This window comes from Trametes versicolor (assembly GCF_000271585.1).
Source record: "Trametes versicolor FP-101664 SS1 unplaced genomic scaffold TRAVEscaffold_7, whole genome shotgun sequence".
Classification (NCBI taxonomy): Eukaryota; Fungi; Basidiomycota; class Agaricomycetes; order Polyporales; family Polyporaceae; genus Trametes; species Trametes versicolor.
In genome coordinates, this window is record NW_007360327.1 from 794,068 (window position 1) to 805,304 (window position 11,237).

The window sequence follows — 11,237 nt, forward strand, 5'->3', positions numbered from 1 at the left end:
TCCTGGTCTGGGCGGACGGAGGGGGACGGGGCACGTACCTAGGCCTGAGAGACGGGACGCTTCTGCGCGGAGACCTGCTACGGCGGCGTGCGCTCTCTTGTTCATCTCCTGCAGTGCTGCGTCGTCGATCGGCGCGGACACGGAGGACTGGTGGCCGCGGGAGCTGGTGGACCACGCCCTACCGCCATAGCTGGAGGAGTCGGAGAGCGGAGAGCAGGCTGAGGGCGAGACATCGCCCATGCCTTGGACGGGAGGAAGGATGTTGTACTTGTCCTCTGCGGAGGAGGCTGTGGAAGGACGCCTAGAGGGCTTGCGGGGTGGAGGCTTGGGGGGATGCCTCGGGATGTGGGGAAGGGGCGAGGGTAGGAGAACGGCGTGAGGATTTGCGTCGGCGAGAGAGCGAGAGAGGCCGTCGGGGTGCAGGGCGGGGATTTGGGGCAGAATCAGGTCAGATCGGAGGCCGTTGGCGTGGAGCCGACCGTCCGTGTCGTGCATGGGGTCGGGGAGGAGCAGGAGACGGTAGGAGGAGGAGAGCTTGGGCGGCGACGATCACTGGGACGAGGATGGCATGAGGGAGGGCGTAAGGAGCAGCGTGAGGAGGAGCAGGGGCAGCTGGCCTGGGCTTTGGCAGACCAGTGGAGTACGTCGCTCCCGAGAGTGCAGAGACGCGCCGGCTGAGGAGTTCTTGCTCTGCACTCGCCTATCGCTTCAGCACAGGGCGTCCGATAGACGCCCACCCCATGTGAGCGCCCGGTGGCTGTTGCAGACGTCATCGCGCATTCCGTGCAGGCCAAGCGCTGCTCCCATCCATCGTCTGTGTCTGTCCAGCGTGCCTACGCGACCACATCGCCACGACTGCGCACCCTCGCTCGCTGCGTCATCGCTCACAGGCACGCCCTCTCGCTCACGCTGCGTCTCGCTCAGTCGCTGCATCCGCTGGTCTTGCGTCGTCCCGTTCTGCTTTCAGCGCTCGCGTCCTCGCTCGCTCTCCGCCCTCTTGCCGCTCTCCGTCCGCCTGTCTTCCCCTGCCCGCACCCCTTGCCCTCTGTCCGCCCGCCCGTCCGCTCCCGCACGCCGCCAGCCTCGCCCTTCAGCTTCATGCTTCGCGCTGTTCACACTCATCATCTAGCCTCTCGCGTCCTCCATCATGCGTCTCTGAGTACGTCCTGACAGCACCAATATCCATGTATTTCGACCTCGCACGCCCCCTTCATAGCCGCCCCATCCCCGTCTTCTACCATTCGTTAGAGGCAGTCGATGCGGTGTCTCACTTATTTTTCCAGCTTCTCCCGATTCGATGCTCACTCGCGGCATCCGTTATATACCCTCATCTCGATCATGCCAACCGACAACGCTCCGTGAGGCTACGTCCGGCACGCGCGCTGTCTGTATGGACGGATACAAGGTGGTATTGCACTCCCACCGCTGCGTTTACAGCCTAGTACGTCGCAAACTCCGCTCTCAGTGTCCGTTTTATAGGTCTGCCGCCCATGATAACTTCAATATCTGCCCGGCGACTGTGGGGGCACACTACATCCATAGACACAATCGAAAGACCGATCGTGCACGTACCTCCACGCGAGAGCATTCGCCGCGCGGTGCAAAATTGGACGAGGAGGGCGACCGATACAACGTGTCGGCCAGCGCCGGCCAGATGTCTTCGCACCGCCCGCGCCCCGCAACGCCCACTCGCCCAATGCTCAGGGGAGCGTCTGCACACCCGAGGCAACGACGTCAGTGATCGCACAAAGTGGCCGCGGACGTCCTCCACCCGCCAGGCCTGTGCATCGACGGAGACCGCCGGTGACCGGCTATCCTCCGCACAAGTCCCTTGCGCTCGTTGTCGCTGCCCACGCGGTGCATAACGACGTGTGACACACGTCTCTCGCTTCAGGCAAGTTCTCATCGCATCCGGACACGAACTCCGCTGATAGGGACGATTTTACAGGTGATGTGGCGCAAGAAACTCGTATATTTTCCGACAGAAGGACGATGTACCGCTAATACAACAGTCTACAAGCACATACAACATCACCTGACCCCCTCCCACGTACCGCGCCGCGCTACGACGTCGCGAACGGCCTCACCGGCCGTCGATCCGCCGGTTCCGGCCACACCGCCCACCGATGATACCGCCTATCCGCATCGTCCCTGGCCCGTAGAACGTCGCGGACACGGCCCCAGGCGTGCGCGTACCTAGGAATATACTATGTGAGCATCGGTTCGATCAGAAAAGGACTCATCTTCGCGTTTTCTCGTAGAAACATGCGGCAAACAGCGCGCCGCGGGTCCCCTTCGCGTCAGCTGGGACGCCGCCTGGCGCAAACGTTGCGGGCCACTCCCCAGGTGTCCTACGTCGCACGCTGGGGCGTCGGGACGCGGAGAGAGCCGGCCAGCGTCGATGCTCGGGATCAGACGGCCCAACGAACAACGGCAGCACCTACTCAACAAGGTCAGCAACCATTCCCGCACGGCATAACGGACAGAATGCTCACGTACCTGTCACAGTCACCGCAGCAGCGGCTGCGTCAACACAGGGCACGATGCACGACAAGACTCGGAGGCGAGAGGAGGCGGGCGAGGCAGGGCAGACGGGGCACAACGATGCGAGACGACGCACCGTGCAGCACACCTTTTATGTGGCCCACGCGCGCGCACGGACCACCAGCGGGATGCGTCTCCTGGCAGTGGAACGCCCCGCCACGCCCACATCCCCTCGGCTGTCTGAGCCTCGGCTCGCGCGACGTGCGCACGCCCCCTCGCGACGCGGTGCAGGCGCCTCCATCTTCCCGCGCGGCGCGCGGCACCCACATCTCCGCCGCGTCTCGCAGCGGCGGACGACCCTGCACCTCGCGCCAGATCTCTCCCGAGGATCGACGCGGCGGCGCTGCGCCGCTGGGGCTCCCTCCCGCGGACGCCCCGCTCATGGCGCCAGGCGGGCGGCGTGCACCGGGACCCCGTCCGCCGTCCACGAGGTGCGTTCGCCCTGTCCCAGCTCACCGTCCGTGGCGAGCTCGAGATCGACGGGCCCCGCCCACTCGCCGTGTCCGGGCGCGGGCGTTCTCGCTCGTGTGTGTCCTGACTCCTGCGCAAAGGGCGCGCGCGGAGGGGGTCTGGAGAGCTGGCCGCGGGCGCGAAGGATCCGCCCGCCGCGCCGTGTATCGTTCCTCTCCTCGCCGCAGTGTGGCCGAAAGAAAATATATCTCGTTCACGCCCCGGATCCTGAGCCGGCCTGCTCGCTGTTTCGTTCGCACTGGTCGACGCGGACGGGGACGCGGACGGGCAGGTGTCAGAGGCCGAGTGCGGCCGGGGGGAGCGCCCACCTGCGATCTGCGTGCACCAACGTCCCTGCGCCCTCTGCGTGCCCTGCCGACGCCCTAGTGCGGTCCATCGCATGTGCACGACGCCGTATTCACGAGCCCACGCGCCGAATCCGCACAGCCCGCCCCGTCGCCGCCCCAGTGGCCCGAGGACCGAGGACCGAGGTCGCCCACCCGCCGCACGAATATGCCCCTCCCGCCCCTACCGTGCCCCGCCAGTGCTCCAACATTCGGCAGCGCGTCCCATGCGTCATTTCCGACGCGTCCAGCACCGTTTCCGCGCGCGTCGCGACAAAAAAATATGTGCGCTCGCATGCGATTTCATTGCGTTCTCGCGGGCTTCGCCCTGAGTACCGCGCATCCCGCCGCGGCCGAGAGTCCTACCGCGCTGTCCGCTTGCACACACACCGCGGAGGCCCCGCTGCACCGTCTGGCATCGCGCCCACGGTCCTGTGGATCGTTTGAATTTCGGCCTTCCGCGCGGTCATGGTTTCCGGCTGGGGGAGCCCACTTGAAAATTCGACTGTCGCGCCCTGGCTCCTCGGGAGCCTTCCAAATGGCTGCGATGAGGACTGCAGCACTGCTACGCAAGTACACTGCGCGTTACGCACGTCTTGGATGCGAAACGCCGCTCGGGGGCTTCGGGGAATGGCAAAATCAGTGGCAGAAACACGAAACCCGAGCATCCCGCCTCGCCCGCGCTCTCAAGAGCCCCGAACGCCGCCGTACGTCCCACAGATGTATGCGGACTACTCCCCGGATGTGCACGGAGCCGCCTTCGTGTGCAAATGCGCTGCGTTCGCGTCGTACAGGTCCCCACCCCGCCGTTTCGGTGGCCCAAAATGGCCTGTGTGCCGCACGAATGCGCCTCTCCCGCCCCTCCCGCGCCCCGGAAGCACTCCAACTTTCTGTGGGGCGTCCAATGCGTCGTTTCTAACACGCCCAGCACCGTTTCCGCGCGCTCCGCGGACAAAAATATGGACGGCTCCCGGGTGATTTCATTGCATTCTCGGGGGCAACCCGCATTGGCCCGCGCATTGCGCTCGGCTCGTGCCCCCTACCGCCTCGTACGTTTGCACAAGCGCGGCTATGGCCCCTCTGCACCGTCTCCCACCGCGTCCGGGGGCCCGCAGACGGTTTGAAATTCGACCGTTTGCGCGATCGCCGGGTGCGGCTGGGGGCGCGGACACGGAAATTCGGCCGTCGCGCCCTGGCATCTCCTCAGCAATCTGCCAAACCGGTACGGTGGGCACGGTAGCACCGCGACGCACATACGATGCACGTTCTGCGTGTCGTAGATGCGAAACGCCGCTCGGGGGCGTCGGGGAATGGCAAAATCAGCGGCAGAAACACGAAAGTCGAGCATCCCGCCTCGCCCGAGCTTCCCACCGCCCTGAATGCAGCTGTGCGCCCCGCAGATGTGCGCAGACTATTCCCCGGATGTGCACGCGGCCGCGTTTGTGTGCAATCGCGCCGTGTGCGCGTCGTAGAGGCCCTCACCCCGCCATCCCGGCCGCCCAAAATGGCCCGTGTGCGGCACGAACATGCCCCTCCCGCCCCTGCAACGCCGCGACAGCGCTCCCACTCTCTGTGGGGCGTCCCATGAGTCGTTTCGGACACGCCCAGCACCGTTGCTGCGCGCTCCGCGAACAAAAAATATCGACCGCTTTCGGGCGATTTCATTGCATCTTCGAGGGCAGCCCACATTCGCCCGTGCATTGTGTTCGTCTCGCTCCTCCTGTCGCCTCGTGCGCTTGTACATGCGCGGCTATGGCCCCTCTGCACCGTCTGCCATCGCGTCCGGGGGCCTGAAGACGGTTTGAAATTCGACCTTCTGCGGGCTCTCGGTTTCCGGCTGGCGGCGCGCACTCGGAAACTCGGCCGTCGCGCGTCGGGACATCCCTCGCAGCCTCCCAAACTGCTGCGATGCGCAAGGCGGCACCACGATGCATGCGTCCTGCGCGCATTGCTTGCGACACAACACATGGGCGGCCTAGGGTGAAGGGGCATCCAGCTGCAGAAACACGGTAATCGGGCATTCCGGCCTGTCCGCGCACCCCACCGCAACGCACGCTCGCATGCGCGCCCCACAGACCCTCTGGAACCCGCTCGTGGCAGGCCAGAGCACTGTCGGACGTTTCACGGTTCGCTAGACGGACTGCTTCCTCGATCTGGGACCCTCATCTGCGGTGCCCACGTCCACTTTCGGCCGCCGTGCTGCGGCACCTCCTTGGCAGCCTCCCAAAATACGACCGCACTCCGCACTCGTTACGGTACCGCGTCGCATGCGGTCGTTGCGCTCTGGGCGCCGATGCCCTGTATGGAGACCAAGATTTGGCCAGCCTCAACGACCAGCGGCATGCTCGAGTACTGACATACAAACTCGCGTATTACAACTTCCCGCCCGTGTCTCCGGCCGCGGCGTCCTGCCACGGATACGCTGCCCTAGGGTCCAGGTATGCTCTCCCACTCGTCGCGAGGGCGTCCGCTTGTTTCACACTGACATATTCGCAGGCTCCTCCGTGTCTCGGGCGGCAGGCCAGAAGCACATCGACGCTCTCGTCTGGACCCCGCTTCGGAGCCTCTGTGGATGCAATCAATGGCGATACGGAGGACACGCTTACTGCTCGGTACGACGGACAATTCGGTCGCGTTCGGGCGCCGAGTCTGATGTGCACTAGCATATTCATGAGATCGAGCGTCCCGCGCCGCGATCCGTGCTTTCCGCCGCATCCCTTCGTGTGCAAACTTGTGTAAGCTCTGCCCGCCCTCGTATCCCGCTCGCGCTTTGACATCTAGCTTCGCAGCAATCTTTGCGAACACGCCGCCCGACTTCTAAGGGGCCACCATTGCGCGAGATGCTCAGGCGACTCGCGAGCGGCGGCACAGCGGCACAACGGCACAGCGGGCTCCGCCTTAGATACGGCGCGCACGCAGACGATCCATCTCGGTGGTGCGCGGGACTGATGAGTGGTGCAGATGTGAGGTACGCAACTAGTCTCCGTGCGCATCACTGGCATGCGGCTGCACTCAGTTCGCCGCGGCTGATTGGACTTGGAAAGATATCTCGCCAGCACCGGAGCCGCACCTGTCTTTCTCTTTGGCGAAGAGTGTCGAGGGGTTCGTACCAAGGCTCGCGCATCGAGCAGACCGGGCCGAGAGCTGGGCGCGCCCGACTACAGCTTCGGAACGTCCTCATCGCGCGGGGTGCACCAGATGGCGGGTCACCACGTCCGAACTCAGGTTGCAACAGTGGAATTATGCCCGCGAAGCAGTCTGGTATTACCGATGAGCATGGCGGACTCGCGGGGTACACGAAATAGGGACAGTGGCCCAGCCATGCATAGCTAGTTCCGTAGAAAATACATGCGCATTTTCGCTTGTGGCAATCACCTGAATGGGGGCGGGTCATTCAGCCGTGCGCGGCGACGTGAAACGCAACTCGCCCTCAGCGCGAACTTGATCGGTTGACCGCAACGGGTCAACCATTGTGCATGCGAAGCGGCACAATAGATGTGGTCTGCGCTGTTCTCAGAGCCGGTGCGCCTAGATCGGGTCCGCGCAGGTGTTGCCGCTCTCGTATGTTCCGCTTTTGCAAATGCGGTGCCGATTTCCTGGCGATGATGTTCAAGGCTGCTCGCCATTCTTCCTTAGCTAGGCCTGCCGCGCAAAGACGCTCACGTCTCGATCATGCGTGGTGCAAATTTGCTAGGCCATTTCTGAGAGGACCCTTGGATACCAGGCAACACGGGGAGATTGACGGGCGGTATTGAGCGCAGCCGGGCGCGTCGAGATTAGGCCTCTCCCGCGGACGTCTCGCGAGGCTGCGCAGCCAAATAAGCACAATACGGCAGTGAATAAACTGAAGATCTGCAAAAGTATTGAGGCCGACTCACCGAGCACGTCCCAAATATGGATTGAAGACCGGGAAGAATCTCAGCGGAAGTGTTGGAGGGTCCGCTGCGTGGTTTGCGCGTACGAGACTGGAAACAGCCGTGTATCCACGTACGGGCCGCGCGCGGGAGCAGAGATGATCGCGCCTGTGGACGCGCCGAGTTCACGCAAGGTAGAGCTACTCGTTTTCCACTGGACCGTGAGTGCATCCCCGCCTGATGTCGGCAAGAAATATATGCACACACGCACGCCAGTCCTGCGCTCTCCCCCGATCGCTTTCCAGACCCGCTCTTCCTCGTCGACCGTCCATTCACCCGTCTTTGCTCTTGCATCGTGCTCGCCGCCGCCGTGCAACACCATGGACGAAGACATCTTTGTACACGAGACGCCTGAGCTTCAGGACGAGCCGAAGCCCCGTAACAGCGAACGAGACGCTCTGCGGGGCGGTTTGCGTGTGGATATTCTGGATGCACTAGGTACGTCCATCAGCGCCCGCTTGTGAACTCCTGACCGTACGCTGACGTACCGAAGTGGATATCTCGGGTGTTCCCGACGCCCAGATGTCCTACAAGGAGGACCGATACGCCAGGCTCGTTGTGCTGCGATACGTGGCCACGCTGGTGGGATGGCCGGAGGGTGTCCCGTTTGTCAACCTGAGCAGCCGTCTGTTGGGTGGGATCGCGTCGTTGAGGGTCTTGCGACAGGCGTGGGACAAGGGTGAGCTGCGGTTCGAGCGGGCGACTCCGGAGGATCTCGAGAAGGCCGCGGCAGACCCGCTGAGCGTGCTCCCAGACGGCGGCAAGTGTCTGGAGCTTCTCGCGCAGGCAAAGTCTCGCTCCGAGTCGACCCCGCCACCGGACGTGCAGCCACTCGTGCGGGTGATGCACCCGATCGACTTGAGCGATCTCGGTACGCACGACCCCGAGGCCGACGTTGATCCCGATTCGGGGAAGCGCAAACACGAGCAACGCAGCGACGTGAAGAAGGCGCGGCGGCGGCCGGTGAAAAACCCTACGAACCGGCCTCTGCGCCGTCCGAAGCTGGGCGTGAAGAGCTCGAGGGGCGTTCTCGAGCTGGACGACGTACAGGGCCCAACGCGGGGTAGGAAACGTGCGCGGTACTCACTCGTCGACGACCCCGTGCGGCAGTTTGTTAAGGCAGGCGGGTGGGCAAATGGTGGAGTGGTTGCTTGAGGCGGGCATCAATAGCGCGGGTTCACACTGGTCGTTCTGGGCAGATATCTAGAGTAAAATGATACTAGTGCGTGTTGTGTTCGTCGATGCCGCGGTGCGCAGAGTGGCAGGCAGCGGTCGTGGTGGTCGGCTGGAAAGACGCGGAGGTGAGCGCCCGAGATCAGCGCCTGGCAATACACCGATGTCCGCTTTTGGGCAAGAAGCTTGCGGTGCTCCGCGGAGTCCGCCATCGCAATTATCTCAGGCTTGCCTGTACCCTCGCGACATCCTTGGCAGCCGGAGCCTGTGCCGCTTGGAATTGGGTGAGGCCGTCAGGCGAGCGGCGAGGTGCCGGGTTTGCACAGGCCGTCCTTCCAGAATTGGTACTCACATCTTGCCAGTGTACGGTGACCACCCCCTCGCCCAGCCTCTATCCTGCTCCCCATGCCTCGTTCCCACCGCGCGGCATGGCTCGTGCATGCACACAAATGTGCACGAGCCGGAAGACCTATTTGCAGCAACGATGAGCCATGAACTCGAGCAAGGTGAGTACTCATACCTCATTATTGTTGTGTACAGGCGGCGACTAGTAGTGTGCGGACAGTAGCTCACGCCCGTCTTGGCCACTTTCACGCAGACTGTGTGTGCGTATCGCTTCTGCCACCGGCCACGCACAGTTAAACGGCGAGCACACTCGGAATTGCCGCACCAGGGCGGCGGCAGGCGGCCGCAAGATGCGACGCTGTACGCGCATTTCCGGCGACGAGGGCTGCAACGGCGCGACGGCACAAACAAAGTCTGCGAGCCGCATCGGGACATGGCGGGCGAGCATCAGATGTCGGCGACGCATGGGGTGGTTTCTGCCTATCGAGTGTACCACTGAAGGCCGCGAGCACGTGAGTTGAGCACCCATTCGGAGCTCGCAAAAGATATACTGATGGGAGACCTTGTCAGAGCATGCGTAAACTCTCGAGCAGTGACGAAGACGTACCTATGCATGCGTGGTGCCTTCGCGCGGGGTTCCACGACGCCAATCGCCGCCAGATGCGCGAATCGCGCGGGGGAGAGCACATAAGCGTGTGGTCGAACCGTCGAGGCGAACGAAGACGTCTGGCGCGGCGAACGACAAGCTGCACGCCGGCAGGCCCGTTCGCGCGGGTCGGTTTCGCCAGAGGGGGACAGTGGCCACGTAAGGGTGGCGGTGGCGTGCATTGACGAGGGCGAAGTCGGCGACTGCTCGCTCGAGCGGACTGCTGCCCTCGAGCTCTTCACCCATCCCGCGCGCGCGGACTCGATTGCCTGCGTGAGCGCGTAACGCAATCAAAGGTGAGCAACTCACCTCGACTTATTCCGGATCTGAGCACCGAGAGGCGCACGCGGCGGACGGCGGACGTGCTAACACAGCTCCCAGCAGATGCGACCGCGTATCTATCAGTGGGAACGAAGGAGCGAGAGACGGCGCGCGCGCGAGGAGTTTACGACGGGGCGGGCGACGGGAGGCAGCAGACGGACACCTGGCGGTGGCAGGACTTGGGGCGGAATAGACGCCCATGCGGCGAAGCTGTGTGTGCGCGTGGGGAGCGAGATTGTGGTTATCTGTCTGCACGTCCGTGTTGCGAGAGCGCAAAAAGTACTATATGCGAGCCCTGACCGAGTGCGCGGCACGGAGCTGTCTCCGCGCGAGCCTCGAGTTGCTAGTTTGCGACCAGCAGAGATTCAGAGACCAGAGAGCTCCGCGAAACACACGACACCAATCGTCCACCCACTCCACTAGGAACCGACCTCAATAGAGACCCACTGCACTGATACCTACGACACAGACACCTACGACACTGACAGTCTTTCGCTTTATTTCTTTGGCGTTTTGCACCCCCGCCGCGGTCCCCGCGCAGTCTCCCAGTCCGAGTGCAGCCGCCCAGCGCGCGGCCCGTGGTACCAGTCACAGCCGCCGCCAAGTCGCAGTCGCCTACATCGCGCGCGCGATTCGCACCAAGCCAGTCGTCGCCCCGAGCAGAGCCAGCCAGACGCAGAGAGCGCACAGACACGAGCCACCGCGCAGAGCAGCCCGTCGCCGTCAGAGTTCAGCCATGCAGGCGCCCGTCGTCGCACCGTACAAGTCCTGTGTACAGCCACCGTCATTGCTCTCTCTCAACGAAATATATTTATCGCTATCTACGTCTACTACGCTGTGTACCTTCGACTTCTTCCTGCGCACCACGACCGCTGTACCGCCCTCGTACTCCACCTTGTCGGACCTCAGTCCGCATTTGCGCGCCCGCGACATCTCAATGCCCACGCTCGTCTGACCAGCGCGGTCACCGGCGAGAGCACCCTCCTGTGCTTCCTGTGCCTCACCCCCTGCGATCGAGTCGGGCGGGCTCGCTTGAATGGTGGCCAGCGACGTCCCTGGGTGCGCCGGAGCGTCCTCAACATCCTGTGTGCCTTGCCAAAAGCTGCTCAGGCGCGTCTTCCGGATCGTGTTCGGGGACAGTAGCGGGGTGTCCACACGCGGGAACAGTTCGTGCGGATGCGAGCCCGGGATGGTCGCAGTAAAGCCGCGCATGGGATCCGTGAGCTCGTGCTCGGGCGACGGCAGGGCCAGGGGGGCTACGGAAAGACGCGCAGCAGCGAGGCGCATGGCCGCCGCGGTGGCAGTGGCATCTGCAGGCGGGATATGCGGCCCCCGTGGATACTCGGAAATTGTCTGACCGTGCAGCGTGGAGGTGCGCATGTCCGCAAACGAGTTGCGTAGACGGTGCGAGATATTGAGCGGGATGTTCAGCGCCTTTGTAGGTTTCCTAGACGTCGAAGCGGAGTCGGTCGTACCGGGCCGGCGTTTCCCGGCATACTC

At 63.7% G+C, this 11,237-nt stretch overlaps 5 protein-coding genes across 5 annotated transcripts; 2 read left to right on the forward strand and 3 right to left on the reverse strand.

The window, feature by feature from the left end:
* Positions 1–38: 38 nt before the first annotated feature.
* On the reverse strand, positions 39–495 carry TRAVEDRAFT_48422 (uncharacterized protein; the record flags this gene model as incomplete). Its single annotated transcript, XM_008041098.1, has 1 exon — positions 39–495. A coding segment is annotated over one exon (457 nt), but the record flags the coding sequence as incomplete, so codon positions are not given.
* An 821-nt stretch (positions 496–1,316) lies between these two features.
* Positions 1,317–2,041, forward strand: TRAVEDRAFT_59095 (uncharacterized protein). The gene is made up of 2 exons (XM_008041402.1): positions 1,317–1,894; positions 1,949–2,041. The coding sequence occupies exon 1, from the start codon at positions 1,491–1,493 to the stop codon at positions 1,863–1,865; it is 375 nt and encodes a 124-aa protein (XP_008039593.1). The 5' UTR covers positions 1,317–1,490; the 3' UTR covers positions 1,866–1,894; positions 1,949–2,041.
* A 2,332-nt stretch (positions 2,042–4,373) lies between these two features.
* On the reverse strand, positions 4,374–4,875 carry TRAVEDRAFT_29498 (uncharacterized protein). The gene has a single exon (XM_008040927.1). The coding sequence runs from the start codon at positions 4,684–4,686 to the stop codon at positions 4,408–4,410; it is 279 nt and encodes a 92-aa protein (XP_008039118.1). The 5' UTR covers positions 4,687–4,875; the 3' UTR covers positions 4,374–4,407.
* A 2,559-nt stretch (positions 4,876–7,434) lies between these two features.
* On the forward strand, positions 7,435–8,151 carry TRAVEDRAFT_29499 (uncharacterized protein; the record flags this gene model as incomplete). The annotated part of the gene is made up of 2 exons (XM_008040928.1): positions 7,435–7,686; positions 7,741–8,151. Coding segments are annotated over exons 1-2 (416 nt in total), but the record flags the coding sequence as incomplete, so codon positions are not given.
* A 1,099-nt stretch (positions 8,152–9,250) lies between these two features.
* TRAVEDRAFT_48424 (uncharacterized protein) lies at positions 9,251–11,117 on the reverse strand (the record flags this gene model as incomplete). Its single annotated transcript, XM_008041099.1, has 3 exons — positions 9,251–9,320; positions 9,378–9,685; positions 10,581–11,117. 3 exons carry the CDS (start codon positions 11,115–11,117, stop codon positions 9,251–9,253), a joined length of 915 nt encoding a protein of 304 aa, XP_008039290.1.
* Between the last annotated feature and the right edge of the window lie 120 nt (positions 11,118–11,237).

What these genes read in the sequence shown, in the direction of transcription:
- TRAVEDRAFT_59095 (XM_008041402.1), top strand. Translation starts at nt 1,491, where the DNA reads ATGATAACTTCAATATCTGCCCGGCGACTGTGGGGGCACACTACATCC.
- TRAVEDRAFT_29498 (XM_008040927.1), bottom strand. Translation starts at nt 4,686, where the DNA reads ATGCTCGACTTTCGTGTTTCTGCCGCTGATTTTGCCATTCCCCGACGC.